General features: G+C 42.8%; 1 protein-coding gene across 10 annotated transcripts in view; it reads left to right on the top strand.

The window, feature by feature from the left end:
* The window catches only part of PHF21A (PHD finger protein 21A), a 132,878-nt gene extending 117,387 nt beyond the window's left edge, over positions 1-15,491 (top strand). For 8 of the 10 annotated variants that reach the window (XM_055792566.1, XM_055792524.1, XM_055792533.1 and 5 more), the window contains 6 exons: positions 200-260; positions 2,692-2,855; positions 9,602-9,757; positions 11,399-11,474; positions 11,787-11,890; positions 13,849-15,491. In XM_055792566.1, the coding sequence (XP_055648541.1) occupies positions 200-260; positions 2,692-2,855; positions 9,602-9,757; positions 11,399-11,474; positions 11,787-11,890; positions 13,849-14,103 (816 nt within the window). In that variant the 3' untranslated portion in view covers positions 14,104-15,491. Of the gene's footprint in view, positions 1-199; positions 261-2,583; positions 2,607-2,691; positions 2,856-9,601; positions 9,758-11,398; positions 11,475-11,786; positions 11,891-13,848 lie in introns of all 10 variants that reach the window. The other 2 variants (XM_055792553.1, XM_055792559.1) reach the window with 1 other exon arrangement.
* Positions 15,492-17,562: the final 2,071 nt, after the last annotated feature.

Raw genomic sequence — 17,562 nt, 5'->3', positions numbered from 1 at the left:
TTAGGTCAGCTTGCGTATCAGCCTGAAGCAGTCCAGGTGTCAGAAGTAGTGTAAAAAAGCTCACCTTTCTGAAGCGGTGCTTCAGCAAACAGAACAGGCAGGAATCTCACTTTGTACTACCATGCTGTTCCTCAGCTATCGCATGTAGTTGTTGCCAAAAAATGTTAGCCAACAAAAATTGTTATATTCTGCCCTGCAGCGCAAGAAGAGTGCAGTCACGTACCTGAACAGCACAATGCATCCCGGGACACGCAAAAGAGGTGAGGTATACTTAGACCTGTCTCCCTGCTCTGTGCCTCTTCTTCCGTCTTGCATTTGCAGTCCCCTTTTGATTTGGAGAGCAAAACAAAGAAGGACACTACAGTACTTCATTTGTCCAGTAAATTTCCACATTAGACAAATCTAGGGATTAGCATAGCACGTTTTATTAGGCAGCTCAGTGTTTCATTTCAGTTTCACTCTCAAAAAAACCCCCCAAAAATACAATAGATAAAGTGAAAGGTGAGATGTTTGAACATCATTTAGTGGTATAAAGCTGCTGTCAAGATACTCTTGTTAATAACTAGATTGTATTGTTACTGTCAAGAAGAAGGTAGTTATGGAAAAAGTGTCTGTGCCCTGAGGAGGGGAAACTTAGTGTAACAAAAGCCTTGTTCCCCACTGGGAGTAGAGATGGGTCCTTCAAAAGAATTTATCATGAGCAAGAAAGGCTATCATGCTCACACTGAGCACTTTTCTGCAACCAGAGTGACAGTCGTCCTGAAATGAGAGATGATCTTTCATACAGGTATGCGGTGTTATTCAGTAGAAATCCTTCTGTAGAACAGATGAAATTTTAAGACTTAGATTATGGTGAAACAGATGAGTCAGAACAGCACAGGAGAGAACATGATAACATTTTTTGAGCATGGCATCAACCACACATATATGTCAATCTTTCCCTGATTTTTGATGATTTTCTGGAGTCCTTAAAGACTCGTAATGCCTTCTTTACTCCTGAGTTTTCTGCTAAAAAAAAAAAGTAAACAATCAGATTAAAAAAAACCCCACAGTTCTACCTAGCACCGAGCAGTTCCATTATCTTTGGGTTTTGACTGCAAGGTCAAATATTCACTTGGCACGTGCTCTCCTTGATACACCTCTTCAGTCCAGCAGGCAATGTGGCAAAGCTGGCACTTCTGCAGCTATGCTGCCTCTAAATAAAAGGCGTTGGTCTCTATGCCATCCTCTAATAACATTGAACGTATTTTTTTTAAAAGATATGATGTAGATTTTATAGAGAGAGTTTTGCATTTACTGTGTGGATAAGTAAATGTTCCTTCTTCTAGTAATGATTTCTTAATTCTGTTTTATAACTCATTGTGAACAATTACTGTATCAATGAAAACAATTGCATGCTTTTGTACTTGATACTCTCTTAGCCTGTTTTTGCACACTGACTGCTATTATACTTTCTTTTTTTCCCCTCACACTCTTTTGTGAGCCTGTACCTTGCATCAGTACCAAATTAGTAGCACATATTATTTTCATTTGACAAAAGATTTAGAGGTATACATCTGTTTTGTGATTTAGTATAGCAATATATTAGGTGAAAAGCTTATGCAAGCATGTGCCCTTGAGAGCTTTAGTTTAATTCTAGATGGTGCTGAGCATGTCAGAAATTTCAGCCATGGACATCACTATGAGAAATCCGTTTCCAAGGACATACTTAATTCTGGAACATATCCAGACCTTAAATGCAAGGTTTAGCATGTTAATAGGTATAGACTGACGATCTGTAAACATAAGATCTGGGGAGTTATTCCTAGATCCTAACTCCTTTATGTTTACATATCCATAAATTACCCTGGAGAAGAGAGGCAGAAATGGTGGTTACATACCGGGTTTTTGCTTTCTTGCTTTGCATACATAAATTTATAAAAATTGTTATGAACACCTTTTTGCACTTCCACTCATCCAAAGGAGCATACAGGAGTTGTACATAATCAGACATACTTGACTGAGAAAGTCTAAGAAAGAACACAGAATGGGGGGGGTGTTACAGTGGCAGACCAGTGGTAGGTTACAACTGGTGGTAGTTACGGGTCAGGCAGCAGGTAGCCTAATTTTAAAAACGTGCCAGTGGGGTAGGAAGTGCTGATCTGTGGGTGAGTGGCTTTAAAAAAGAGGGGAAGAAAAGGAGGGGGTTGGTGAGTGTTGGCCTCTGGTAAAGGACTTACCTTTGCGGAGATTTGTGCTGGCACTAGAAAGATAGGGAGGGATGGGAGAACAGTGGAAAGGATTTAATAGTAGTTATCGTAGCTTCCCTCTAGGTTTGATGCCAACCTGTTTCCCCTAAAAACTGAGTAGCCTCATTTCTAGGAGTGGCAGGGGTCCCCATGCTGCTTTTGTGGGGTTGATTCTTTGATTCTCTACAGAGCTTATTTCTGTTTCCTTCTGAAATACATCTTTTAAATGTTCCTTCCTTGCAAAATTCTACTTAAAGATTTCTAAAAAATGTTTAAATCTTTGCTTCTGTCCTTCCACTTGTAACTTTTATATTAACTTCCTCTCTGTGCTACATCATTTCCTTTTTCATGCTAGCCAATGAGGACCACTGGCCAAAGGTATGTAAGATCATTTTTCCTTCTTTTTTTTTTTTTTTTTTTTTTGTGTGTGTGTGTGTGTGTGTTCCCTGTTGTTAATATGTAGGTCGTCCACCTAAATACAACGCGGTGCTGGGGTTCGGGGCTTTGACCCCCACATCCCCTCTGTCCAGTTATCCTGACTCCCCCGAAAATGAAAAGACAGAGACCACATTTACTTTTCCTGCAGCTGTTCAACCCGTGTCCCTGCCTAGCCCCAGCTCCACAGACGTAAGTAACTCTCGGGGAGGGGGTTACTTGTAGAAAGATATGTAGAAACAGCCACAAGGAAAATCATTGCAGATTTTGTTTTAGTCTCACTCATCGTTTGTCCTGACTCAGTGCAGTGAAACAACCCAGCATTCTTTTAACACCCTTCCTTTTTCCTCCTGCACCTATGTTCTTGTCCTGTAGAGATTTTATTTATAACTCCTTTGGTGGATTGAAACATTGGGAGGCACCAGGCTTGCTAGATGAGCTCATTTCCTTTGTGCAGTGTCTGAGATCTTGTCTGACTGAATTGAATCTGTCAACCATGAAAAAGGGGGAAGGGGAGAATGGAAAGTATTACTTTCAGACCATAATAACAAAAAGTTGTGGTGTTTCTGTAATGAGAGAAGGAGGGAGAGTGCTTGGGTCACACAGAACAGGCAAGAGAGCAGCATTTGCAGCCCTGGTTTGGCAGTTCTGGTGTACTGGCATAGCTAAACACACCGCCCCTGTGGTCAGATCGTAAAACCTGGCCTGAGTGAGGTCCGGTCATATTGTTATCATCTACAAAGAAGCAAGTGTCCTTATTTTAAGATAATTTGAAGGTAAGATTTGCTACTCAAGGCACAATCTTTTTTAAGTTGCTGAGAACTATCCAGTTATTTCATTGTTTCTATTCCTTGCAAAAACATTATGGAAAAAATTAAAGGTCATACGTAAACTTTAGAAGATAAGTAGTGTGGGAAGCATTGGACTGAGTCGCTGTATAGATCCAAAATGCCGTAACGAAGGGACTGTACACTATGGTTTGTTCTGAAAGTGTACTGTGACAGTTCAGTACGGGTGAAACGATTCATTGCGCAAAAATTCTCCAGAGCTGCATTGTCCTGGAAGCAGCACTTCCAGTAAAGCACTTGCGTTCTAATGACTAGTACCTACTGGGCACAGTTTAAACATAAAAAAGGTGCATGCTTATTTCTTCATACTAGTGCTGCCAAAGCTCCTGCAAGCTGAGTTAGAGCAGTCTCTTCTTTTGTTTTTCACGTCCCTCTTTTTGTTTTTCTAAACGTATTATCACACATAATTGAGGCCCAACCATTTGAAATGGGCTTTAAGGGAGAGTTGGGCTGCTTTATTTCCATCTATGCAGTTGCATCACTGTAAGTTTGTAGACCAAGAGACCAACTCAGCTGGCCACTTACAGCAGGGAATAGAAGCCAGCTTCTTGCCTCTGAACTGTATTTGTTCTGCAGAGGTAACAGGAATAGAAATAATACAAGTGTGTCTGAGTCACTGAAATAAATAGATGCAATTCTGATACCCAGGGAATATGTATGTGAAATTAAAAGGTTCTCTTTCATATAGTAGTTTTTGAGAGCAGAATAGCACTTGATGATAAAAACCCTTTTCTGACAGTCAAATGAATGGGATTGTGGAACAGCCCCTCAGGGAGAAGGTGGGGCAGCTCCATCCTTGGGGACTTTTAAAAGCAAGCAGTACAAACAACTAGCAAACATGCTGGAGAGCGTGTTTTTTACATTGGCCCCAAGAGAAGGACTGGGTAATGTGGTGGGAGTCTTTTCCATCTCTGACGTGTGTGTGTATACTGCTGAGTCTTTTCCCACTGTGCAAGAGCTCTCAAAACAGTATAATGAGTTGTTGCCCTGTTTTCTGCAGTGCCTGGTAGCAGCAAGCTGAACCAAGAATAGTGAATTTCTGTGCCATTCAAATCTAGTTCTGAATGCCCTGAATTTTCTGAATTTGGATAGTATTTGGGCCTGGATTCTGGACTGCTTTAATATTCATTAATTAATGAAAATAAAAGTATTTTAAAGGAGACAATGTAAGGTTATGCAGCAGGTAATTAACATTCTCTCTTACCCGAGTGTATTATAATATAGCGCAGTAACCTTCTTTCTCTTTTAGAATCATATAGAAATCTCCTTAAACATGTTTCCCGACAAATTGTTTAGTTTATACATATACAACAGCACTAACGTTTTTGTGGGTTTAATTTTTTGAATGAACTTTATCCCAAGGTCCCATTCAATGCATATTTGCTATCAATTGGCCTAATTTGTTAAGACTTTTCAGAAATATTTGGTATTGAATTCTGTATAAAATAAAATACATGTAAAAGTAGAAAATATATTTCAAAGACTATTATGCAAAATTTGAACCTTCAGAGACAGCAAAATATTGGAAACATAGTAAATACGATACCTCTTCTTCTGTCATTACATGTTATAATTCTTACTTGCTAACCATAAAAAGAGGAGTGGTTTCCCACTGCCATCACGAGCTGGAAGGTAGTCTTGTGTTAATATGTCCTCATGAAATTGCTGGATAAACTTGTGCAGTTACATCCCTTTTTTGTGATTCGCTTTCCCCCATTTATACATTTGGCATGGTGCTTCCTTTTCCCATCTAAGTTTTGAGAACTTAGCAATACTTGTAAAAACCTTTAGCATCCTTGGCTGGAAAAGTGCTATATAATGCTGGAAAAATACTATATATTTAAACACCAAGTGCGAGTCATGCTGGAGGTGAAGACAAAGAGGAAAAGTAGATCTCTGGGATTTAAGGAGCTTGCAGCTTAATTACATGCAGAATGCAGGCTACACTGGAATGCTCATGCCACAGTTTATGACTGGTGCTACCACCAAGAGGAACTGTCCTGCCTGTCACAAGCAGTCTTTTCTCATCCCTGAAATGCCTCCTGTGTTGTTCCAGCACTGATAAATCTGAGGTCACATTTTGATCTCCATAAGGAAACTGGCATAACTAAAAATTGTTAGTCTTAGCCAAGACTGTGCCCTAATCCAGTTAATTTTATAGGCACACACATGCTTGTGCCAGCCTCATGCAGGGGACAGAAATGAGTGTCTGGGCATACAGAGGAGGCAGGATCACTTCATTTGGCCATGTCGTGTTGAAGAGGGTCTGCCTTGTTACCAGGTGATGTGGCTATGGAAAAGTCTCTTTATATCAGACAGAAAATACTGTCTCTAGTGACAGCCTCCAGCTTTGGGGACTTAAAAATGAAAGCACAAGCCGTGCCTGAGTAAATAAGGCTGTTTCAGAAGTTTCAGTTAAAACAGTTTAGCGGTTCCTCAGATACAGAAGAAAACTGCAGTTTTGCCCATCTTTAAAATACTTTTGCATTAATTTGCTGAGAAGGCCTAATTCCTATAGGCTTTAGAATGGGAATTTGGTATTTAGCACTTGAGTAATCTTTGACTTTAGCCAACCTATGAAAATTACAGATCAGGCCAAGCACTTGGTGCCAGGCACCATGGCCCAGAGCAGCCTTCTTGCCTTTCCTTACCGCTGTCATTCTCTGAATGACAGCGATAAATTTTGAAGGGAGGATAAAGCAGGAACTGGAGATGGGATTGGTGATAAGGATGCAGGGGTAGAAAGAAGGAATAGAACCTGGGAAAAGGAAGGAAGTAATGCAGTAGGCAGGACTGAGCAAAACTCTGTGGGTTTTTTTTCTTTTTTTCTATTTAGCAATTAGCTGTAAACCACTTGGTTATGTGTGATTTTCCCTCACACAGTCGTGGCATGTTCACCTGGAAGGTAGCAATTGCCTTTGAAAGTCAATTACTCAGCAGTAAAAACAGTGGAAAAATCTCTTGTTCTAGTGATGGTTCAAGTCTGTGGTCACAATATGTCTTTTTAGTAGTAAACTTTTTATATCAAAACAACATTTCAGTTGAGGGGAGCATTAGGGAACATCCACATTGCAGTCAAGCCCATAAAAGTTAGGAAATAGCAGAATTATTATTGCTTCTGATAACTTAATTCACTTACATCATACATTATGATCCTCTTTATTTATATGGCCATGAACAATTCCTGTTGCAGAGTATTTACTTCTCCCATGCTGTTGCAGTGGAACATACATATAAATATAGATATTACATATTCAAAGACACAAACTACATATACTTCTGATTTGATACTGTTATTATTTAGTTCTGTTGCCTGAAGTCAGGCCCTGCTGCTCCAGACACTTTAAAAAAAAAACCTGAAGAAAACTGTTAGCTGTCCAGAAAGCTTTCATTTGTTTTCCTGGTCTCTTGGTGTGGAGGAAGTAGAGCAAAAAGCAATGTTAAATCACCTTTCATGGTCTCTGTTCCAAAATTCTTCAGTCTCTTAAGCCTGTAGCATGTGTAAGAGCAGCCTCAGGAGCTCTGCCCATACCCCCTCCCCCCTCCCCGAGCTGCTCCATAAGCTGGGATTAGTGGGGTTCATGTCACAACATCAAGCCCAGCCCCCCTTTAGCATATATTTATTAACTGTCTGTAGAACCTGGGGCATTTTTTTGGAATCAAATGGTGACTGGGATTTTGGTAAGGCCAGCTATTAATTCTGAGGAAATGCCCTGAATTTTGCATGACCAAAGCTAGGGCTGTGGATTTGGGGCGTGCATGTTGTCATCGCGATGCATTCAGCCGCACTGCACGCTGACCAGCTGTGTCACCTCAGGTTTTGCAGCATTCAGTTTAGAAGGTTCTGGGTCTAAATTTCTGAGTATCTCCCCCTCAGAAAGCAACTACACACGTCTCTTTCTGCAGAGTATTAGGCGAAACAAGTTTGGTTCTCAGCAAATCAATCATTTTGCACCTGAGCCGGTTACCAGGCACCATCGTGTAGTCTGTGGCAACCAAAGCATCTTAGCACATGTCATTGTCTAGAATGAGAATTTTAATCTAAAATGTGAGGATTTTCCCCTTAAGTTTTTCCTTAGGTTACAGAGGATTTTGGTTTAGCTCAGTTGGTGTCTTCTGCCTGCCTTCTTTTCCTTGTACTCACAGAGTGCATGCTAGGGGAAAAGGAGTTCTTCCCAGCCTGGTTACACAGATCACAAGAGGCATGAAATGTTGTTCGTTTAGTTCTTCATTTAACATTGAGGAACCCTTTGGTATTAAAGAATGAAGTAATACCCTAACCCAGCTCTCAGTGATACCTGGGAGTTAACAACCAAAACATGGCACTGAAAATTTGCAGAAGATTGATCCTTTACAACACATGACATCAGCACTAACCGTGAGAATTAAGAGAAGAATAACCTTCCCTTTGACGGAAGGCCTCATCAGCAGTAGAGCCAGGAAGCAGAAACCCAAGCAGATTGCTTGTGTGTCATTCTTCTAATATGTTTAATATTTTATCCATAGTAAGAGATTAGTGTCATTTTTCTTGCCTGGCAACTTAATGTGTAAGTGCCCAGCCAAATCTGCTGTCCCTCCAAATTGATACAACTTATTCACACATGTGACAAGATTGTGGGGTCAGAACGAAGCCTCGCACCCGCGGATCTGCCTCATACACGCAGTTTGACTCCACACATGCATTTTACGTTGGCGGCCTTGCCCATCTTGCTTGTATCGGACTCCAGGTGGGGCACTGAATACGTCAAGTTGCCAGGACAGGTGGTGAGAGGAGAGGGCTGGGGTGCAGAAGGATGGAGAGGGCTGGGGAGCAGAAGGATGGAGAGGGCTGGGGAGCAGGAGGATGGAGAGGGCTGGGGAGCAGGAGGATGGAGAGGGCTGGGGAGCAGGAGGATGGAGAGGTCTGGGGAGCAGGAGGATGGAGAGGTCTGGGGAGCAGAAGGATGGAGAGGGCTGGGGAGCAGGAGGATGGAGAGGGCTGGGGAGCAGAAGGATGGAGAGGGCTGGGGAGCAGGAGGATGGAGAGGGCTGGGGAGCAGGAGGATGGAGAGGGCTGGGGAGCAAGAGGATGGAGAGGGCTGGGGAGCAGGAGGATGATTCTTTCACACCTCTCTGTTCAAATATCCAAAAAACAAAGAAAAACAAACAACCACCACCACTCCAAGCATGAGATGAGAGTAACAGGAGGAGAGAGAGAGAAGAAAAAGTGACAAAAATCAGACCTACCTTTCTGGGAAGTTAATGGCTGTAGGAATAATTCTTTCTGATGGTGATGCAGTAGTCACTAAACCTAGTTTGTTTAAGAGATGCTGCCAGTAGTGTTTTCAGTACTTTCTTTTAAAACTCCCTTACTTAGAACAATTTCTCTCGGTATTCCTTCATCCTGGCTCTCAGCCTATGTTAGTGGTGAAACACAACCCACTCTATAGGGAATGAGAAGTTTTGAGTCCCGGCTTTTTTGGTGCAGTTAGAGGTAACCTAAGTGAAGTAAGAAGAATTGTCTCGGAACATGCAGTAAAAAGAGTTGTCTCGGAACATAATTAATTTTGTTCTTTTTCATTTACAAGCACAACACCTCTTCCTTCCAGTTTCATTTTTAAAGGTGACCTAAATATCTTGACAGGGTTCTTGTAAGTCACTCGGTTGGGGTTTCTTAGATACCATTACTGGCAAGACTCAGCTTGGCAGCATTCCTGCAGCGGAGTTGGGCCTACATCCAGAAATGAGAAGGGTTGAGAAAGTGGGTTGCTTATCACCTTAGCCAAAGAAAATAGGCAGGGTGAAGGGGTAATCTTAAGAAAGGCTGTGGGGTAGCCCTTGTTAAGAGAAGCTGTGGTAGTGAGTGTTTGCTGTATGGTTTTGCCTTGGGAGGACAGAGGGAGTGTTTGGGAGGACAGCTGTCAGTGTTTCTGCCATCCTGCCTGGTTTTCCTGTTTCGCAGCCTGCAAAGAGCTGGCCCATTTGGAATCCCCTTAGAAGTAGTTTGTGCTGTAAACTTTGTATTCAACTAGAATGTGATGTCAGAGATCGAAGTTCACTTTTTGCCTTCTCTCTCTCTCTCACCCACACCCCTTCCCCTGAATTTTATAGGGCGATATCCATGAGGATTTTTGCAGTGTTTGCAGAAAAAGCGGGCAGTTGCTGATGTGTGACACGTGTTCACGTGTTTATCACCTGGACTGTCTGGACCCGCCTCTGAAAACCATTCCCAAGGGCATGTGGATCTGTCCCAAATGTCAAGACCAGGTATTGTTTGACAGACAGGGAGAGTGATATACAATGCGCTGTAAAGGTTTTTCAGGGTTAAAATAACCGGTTCACTTGGCTTGCTTAAATCAAGACAGCCTGACACGGAGCAAACCTATTTGATCTGTAATAAGGCTTGTGTGAATGTGAATTACCTCGGCTGGAATGCATCCAATTACAAAACTGTGAGGCCTTGCTCCCAGATTTGGGTCTTTTATTTGTTACCATTGTGTTTTTACTCTTTTTTCTCTGGGCCAAAGCACGCAAACTTTTGGGAAAGGTTCTTTATGACCCATAGAAATTTTGCTGTTCATCTTAAGCTCGTTGTTTCTTCAAAAGCCATTAGTATATTCTTCTGGACAAATAAATAAAACATTTGCACAAGCCTCCCTCAATAGATAGAGCAAATACAAGCCCCTGTTTGTTTGCTCATATAAATCAAACATCAGGGAGGTTGTCTTCAGTGATCTCTTTAATAATATCATCTAGCATCAGTATAATGAGATGGGCGAACAGTTGGGTGGTTCTTCCTTCCAGATCCCTCTCTGAAAGTACACAATTGAAGTGAACAGATTATATTTTAATATTTTGTTTATAATTGCATTGAGATTACAACACAGAGAAGTAAACTATTGTATTCCTAACCCTTCCGTGGAACTCCCGGAGTTGGGAAGGATTGCTGATAATCGGCAGCCTGAAGCTGTTAGTGTTCTGTCAAACACAGCATATTGCTTGGTCGCCCACGTGCCCTTCGGTTAGCCAGATGGTCACACAAAAACCCAGCCTGACGTACGGTACACTGTTCAGAAGAACGAAAATGCAAAACTCAAGTGGCTTGGTCAGTAGTTTCAAGAGAGGAGGGAGCGTTAGCACTTCCCTATTCCTGCCCTTGCCTGCTCTCACCTTGTCCTTCCTCTTCATAGTTCCATGATAGGTTCCCACAAAACTGGGCGGGTGGGAATCTGAGTAATTTCCCTGTAAAGTGACCGAGTCCTCGATCTTCTGAGACACTTCTCTGATTCATTTATTAAAAATACATGTCTTTCCTGTCAAAATAAAGCTTCTTGGGAAGGAGTATGTAGGAGGGATCTGGAAGACATAATTGATGTTTACCCTATAAAGAGGGTTTGACAACTCTGTTGAGATGATTCTGATAAGAAAGGGAGATAGGACAGTTTTGTGTTTACTAGCCAGGAAATGTGATGTCTGAACGTATGGTGTGGAGACTGGTCTGTGCCATGAAAACTTTTCTCCCAGAACAACTAAGATCAGCAATTCATCTGAGCCATGAAATAATGTTTATGTCTCCTGGCAGCTCTGAGTTCAGATATATTATCCTTTCAGTCCTCTTTTAAGTTGTTCAGTTTCATTAGTAGACTTTTATTTGTGGCTATGGAAGGAATTTGAGAAAATGCTGACATTTGTAAGAAACAGGTCTGCTCTGTGGGAGCCACAGTACAGTTGTGAATAATTCCCTCTGTTAAATCTCAGAACAGGTCTGTGAAGCTTCATGTTAACAGGGCTGAGGCTAATGACAGCCATGAGGGAAAACCCTCAGCCTTTCCTCCTTTCTCTCTCTCCTTCTTGCTTTTTTAGGGGTAGATTGCATACCAGCTAAATCTCCAAACACTTTTCTTTCAGATGCTAAAGAAGGAAGAAGCAATCCCATGGCCAGGAACTTTAGCAATCGTTCATTCATATATTGCATATAAAGCAGGTAGGAAAATGGAGAACACTTTAGTTTCACTTCTAATAATGGAAGATTTTTTTGGGGAATGGGATAGAATGGTTCTTCCTTCACAAAAGGAAATTAAAGGGGAAGAATCTTACGCACTAGCAAAGTGCAAATAGTGATCTAAATATTTCTTAAGCCTTCTGTGATATTTGTATATGTAGGTGGAATTTTGGGGGTGATTTAGTGCACAAGTTGTTGAATTGACTTTAAACACAATTAACCTCTTTACATGAAGTGGTTTAGACCCTCTGTCCGCTGTTGTAACAGAAACATTTTAAATACTCCGTTTCGCAGCAAAAGAAGAGGAAAAACAGAAACTACTTAAATGGAGTTCAGATTTAAAACAGGAAAGAGAACAACTAGAGCAGAAGGTTAAACAGCTCAGCAATTCTATAACGGTGAGTATTGCCCTCCCAAAAAACTCTGCACCTGTGCTCTGGTGCCAGAATGCAGAGAGAAAACAATAGAGGGACTCCATGCGTTAGACCTGGCTTCCACTGGATTTACTGAGAATTGAGTGAGTGCTCTGCTTTGCTCTGCTTTGCTTTGCTTTGCTTTGCTTTGGGGAGCCAGAAGGAAACACAGGCAGCATGCGCTTACATTGAGTCACTTACACGTGATCCATGCTGACCATATATTGTAGACATAGAGTGACCTCTAATATCAGCTAGTGACAAACATGACTCGAAGCATTATTGTCTGTGGGCAGTAAAGGAAGTCAAATTCTCCAGTGGCTCACTCAAATAAGAGTAGCTGGGCCTCTTTGTGTAATAAGAACGACAGTCTTGGTGTGCTTTCCAGACCTTCCTAACAGAGGAGTGACCGTTTGCTCATGACCGACTCTCCACTGCTGACGCGTTGCCGTAGCAGTCAGCAGCCGGACACTGGGCATGCCCCGGCATGGTATGAATTGGGCGATGTCATACTTCAAACCACAAGCTGTAGTTTCCACCTTAGTTTAGTGCTGTAATTAGAGCATACATATTCATTTGCTCTCTCTTCTCACCTCAGTATGCAAATCAGGATCTTGAGTTGCCAGTGTAAGGTGTGAGCTGCTCACTTAGTGTAGCCCCGGTCAGCATCACGGAATGAAAAATACTGACATCTCTTCTGTGTGGCAGCATCTGTAAGGCTGGATACATAAGTACATACGTATGTACTTTTCTTTTTAAATACGGATGCACTTCCTGGTCTGCCTGTCTTTACCTGTTAGAACAAAAGTAAGTGTCCCGTGTTTATAGACCCCTAAATGCTGACGATACAAATAAAACGATTGTGAGCAAACAAGGGGTGAGAGGTGCTGGTTAGCAGGTCTGGAGACTGGTCATCTTCTGGTTAGTAGCAGCTGGGTGTAACCTGAGCAGCACTGGAGCACTGACACTGTTTCTCAGTGGCGTACCCAGGCAGATGTAAGCCCTTAACGTGAGGTTCTGACGGTAGGTAAGGGGAACGGTTTATCTTCTATGACCAAGTCATTGTTTATACTTTCATTGGAACTGTCCAAAAAAGACGCGTTTGGTCTAAATTTTGTGGTGTTTTTCTGATGCCATGAGCTGCGTGCGAAAACAGTATAGCTGAAAGCAACAGTGTCTGGAGATCAGCGTGGGTAAAAGGTTTAAAATATGTAAGAACCTGAATGTTACAGACATAGCTACCATCTCCTCCTTTCTGAGAGTTCCCAATATAGATATAAGCAGGTTTTCACCTCTGAAACATCATTTGTGGGCTTTTTTTAAAGTTAACTTACCCAGACTCTTAACTGATGAGCTAGCTAGGTTACTACTGCTTCTAAGAGAAAGACATGGCCACAAATAGGATTTTGAAGTGAAGAAGGGCTTGTTTTTCTTTTCAAGTGCCCCTTTATTTATTGAGAGGAGGAAGTGATGTTCCTGCTAAAATGTATGTGAAAGCAAAGGCTGTATCCCATTAGTGGCATGCACGTACGCTGTCAGCAGTCAGCTGCAGTAGGATGCCTGAGTTTGCAGATCTGAGCTAAAGAAATTTCAGCAATGCGATACTAGTGAAAAAAATAATAAGAGCATACACTTGGAAGTTTCCCTTCAAAAGGAGCACAAAAGGATGGAGCTGTCTGCGTTCATTTGCAAAACACCTTGGGATGAAAGGGGGCCGTACCAGGTGACAGCTACGTACTGGCAGTTTAATTCCTCAGCCTGCAAATATGAGTTCTCCTGTGAACCCGGCCCTGAGATTCTTTTTCTTCTGGGCCGGGAAAGTGAAATTGTAGCCGCAGTCTTTTCTGCGTACTTAGATTTAGATCTGTGAATGTCAGTATTCCTTCTCTACCTTCGTAGATTCACTAGCCTGAACTTACTACTGCTTTTCTGTTTTGCTGCAGAAATGCATGGAAATGAAGAATACCATCCTTGCAAAACAGAAGGAGATGCACAGCTCCTTGGAGAAGGTAAAACAGCTGATCCGCCTCATCCAAGGCATCGACCTTTCAAAACCCATAAACTCTGAGGTCAATTCAGTAGCCATCTCCAATGGCATGGACTCCACTAACAATACTAATGCTGCCACCTCCACCTTAGCCTCCTCCCCTTCCCAGAGCTGCATGGTGAACTGTACCAAGGGCGATGAGACTAAATAACACAGTGAAGTTAAGAAGGAGCCGAGGGAGGTGGCGGCGAGGAGGAAGAGCAAAATAATGAAACTCTAGTAAAGCAAAACTGGATTTCTTCTGGAAAGTGCAGAATTCTTTAGTTCTTTGGTTCCAGAGAGAGCGTGAAGATGCTTGTGCCAGGCGGCACCGGAGTTTGCCAATTGATCCTTCTTATTCTGTGTGTACATGCAAAGTTTGGATCATGTTACATGAATAGTGCCAGCTGGGGGTTCTTTGCCAGCACCATGCCAAGTGAAATAATATATTTACTCTCTCTATATTTTACACCAGTGTGTGCCTGCAGCAGCCTCCACAGCCACTATAGGTTTGTTTTATTTTTGTTTGGGGTGAGGAGCAGGGATGAGGGAGGAGAGCAGGTTTCAAATCCTTATTTGCAGAACAGTTTGTTTAGCTAGGGGAAAACAAAAACAAGTCCAAAGAGCCTGTGGGCTTTTCCTGTTTCTAAACTCTCAGTACTATTAAACCAAAAAAACAGAATTATAAATTATCAAATCCCAGTGCCCAGAAGGGACGAGTCTATCAAATAAGCAGTATTTACTATTGTTTAGACAGGAGATGTACAAAAGGAAAGGAGATGGACTTTTCACTGAGTAACCAGCACATGTACAGGCTGAGGATCTGCTGTCCCAACAGCTTTGGGTTAATCCTGTTTCTTCACGTTAAACAACAGACATGCTTTGCAGAATGGGTTTGGGTCCTCACACTCATGCAGAAAGCCTGTGTTGGGAATGGGAGAACAGAGGGCCAGAATCCAGGGTCAGCTTGGAGCATTGGACGGAGTGTCCCGAGAGAAAATGTGCATCGATTACTTGAAAATGAGATTCCAGCCCTTTTCTATATTTATAAACAACAAAGGTATCCTGAACAAAGTAGCACATGACCCAGATGTGTGAACTGAACAGAGAAATGTCCTTTTCTTTCACTTCCTTTCTCTTCTTTTGGTAACAAGAACTAAATAAGGAATAGAAAAGCTGTTTTTCAGGCTGACAGTCTAATTAAAGAGGTAGATGGGACCTTGCATGGTATAGATTAGAAGTAATAGTGTCAGTGAGATACAGTGAGTCTTTGTGAGTCCTTGTGTCATCGTTTTGGGCACTGTTTTTTTATGCAAGGGCAAAATCTTTGTATCTGGGGGAAAAAACCCAACTTTTTTAAATTAAAAAGGAAAATAAAAGATATTGAGGTCTTCCTAGTGTTACTTAAAATAAGATCAAGGTAAGAAACATTGTAAAAAAAAAATTACAAAAGTGCTATTTGTTTCCTAAACAAGTGATTTCTATTAAAAAGGTGTCAGAACTGGAGAAAATGCTGTGTACTTAGAATTTTTTAACACAGACTTTGCTTATTTATGATGACATTCTGCTGTGTTTTGGTTTTAAAATCCAGTGGGACAGTTTCTGTAGACGATACCATACATGCTACTGGCCAAACTCTAAGGAGAATCAAATCCTGTGGTGCTGGGTGTCACCCCACCTGGAGGATGTGCCGGGCTGGTCCCTGCTGTTGCCGATCTCCCCCGTTCTCCCATGTGTTTGTAACCCAGAGGAAAGCAGTTGGCAGCGTGCTCATTTAAGGCTTTTATAGTTTTGTGATGTGGACTGGTTAGGGCTTGAGAGGACCGACAGTGAGTTGGTTGGACTGAAACCGCCTTGTCACCGCCTTTTGTTTGAGACGTCCATCTCTTACGTAGAATCTTTTTGCTGTAGGTGGCAAAGCTTGCCTTGTGCTTCCAGTTGTTGTGAGGTCTGTCCCAGTTCAGAGCCCTCCTCATCCTGGCCGCTCAGGGTTGTGTGCCAGAGCTGCCTCGTCCTGCTACTGCCTGTAAACATCTGGGCAAAGCCCTGTTTCCACTGGAAGTACTGGAAAAGTCCCATTACTTCCAGTGGGAGCAGAGCTGAGCCCCACTACAGGCACAGCACGAGGCAGAGTCCCTGGTGCGGTGTCCTTGAGAGCGGGTGCTGGGTGGCAAGGCACACCGGCTCAGCTGTTCCTAGAAGACAGAAAAGCTTTGGATTTCAGGGACACGTTTCTGAGCGAGAAGAAGCGAATACTCCAGGCACTACATCGCCTGGGAGAGTCTCTCTGCTGCCACGGCCAAGCATGCGTCTGCGGGATTTTTGGAGCTGTTTCCTTCCCTCTCCTTTAGACTGCCCTTCTGCCCTTGAGAGACTTCTAGTCCTCCTGCAGGAGTGTGCACTATTTTCAGCTCTGAGCTCAGAACTGATACCCAAGTTCTCACATTTGTCTGTAGTTGGGAAAGTGACTCTTACATGCACTTCTCAGCTGAAGCTGTGATAACCCCCACTCTGCCATTTGGTGCTGGGGTTCTGTTCTGGAGCTAGCAGAGCTGGAAGGAGGAGTTAGCACAAGTGGCAGGGAGGCAGCTGGGTGGACCACGTCAAAACCGATCAAACTAAAAATGTCCTTGCATCAACCCGGCTACCAGTGGGGCCACCGCCATAGGGCGGGCCGGGCCAGCAACCCAGAGCATTTTAACAAAGGGCGAAGTATTTTGAGGGACAAAGAGGAAAAGCGAACTGAACTGGGCACCTTTCGTTAGAACGTGACCAGCAGCTAACAGCCAGGCGCTCGGGGGGAGCTGCCTTTTTGGCCAGGTTGTTCTCTAGCTGGGTAATTCTTAACATCGACTTCTGGAGCATTGAGCACATTCCAGTGAGAGACAGTCTCTAGGGGCAGGTGCGCCGAGTCTTTGTGGTTCTCATCATCTTGTTTCTGGTGTTATCTTCTGAGCTCTCCTGGAGGCTTGCTATTCCTTCGGTTTTCTTTGCCAGTTCAAGAGGGGATGGAAGTGAAATTCACTGGTAGCCGTATTTAAATGTTAGTGCCGTTACCCAGCCAGGAGGCGTTACAACAGCTATTGCTGCTGTTCTGAGGCATCTGCTTGTCTCCAGAAGCTGAGTAGATAAGTACAGACTTTTATGTCCCTTTGGTTACAGCATTTTTGTTCCAAACTGTAAAAGGATGACTTTAGTTAATCATTACCTGGCAGAGCAATGATATTAACTTAGTCTTTTTGGTGCTGCTAGGTAGTTTTCTGTCCTGCTGGCTGATCCCGCTTGGAAGTTTTCCCTCTGGCTCTGCGGCAGTATCCGTCAGCAGGGCAAGGAGCATTCCCAGGGCTGCACTGACATGGCAGTGACGCTGCTACATGGACGCAAGTCCATCGGGGGCATCTCTGCCCAATTAGCAACAATAGGGTGGAAGGGGAATTGGCGTTTGCTGAATACAGAGGGAACCGAGGTTCTTTTTTCTAGCAGCTGTGAGAGGTTCTAGTCAAGGGAGAAATTTAAACTTTGACAGCTTAAAGCTCGAGCTTGTCTTCTGGGTTTGGATTGGTTTGTTTCTTTTCTCATGTAATATTTGAGATAGAATGCGTTTGTACTGAAACTTCTGCTCTTTGGGAAG

Source organism: Falco peregrinus, chromosome 1 (assembly GCF_023634155.1).
Source record: "Falco peregrinus isolate bFalPer1 chromosome 1, bFalPer1.pri, whole genome shotgun sequence".
Classification (NCBI taxonomy): domain Eukaryota; kingdom Metazoa; phylum Chordata; class Aves; order Falconiformes; family Falconidae; genus Falco; species Falco peregrinus.
This window is presented reverse-complemented; position numbering and strand designations above follow the sequence as displayed.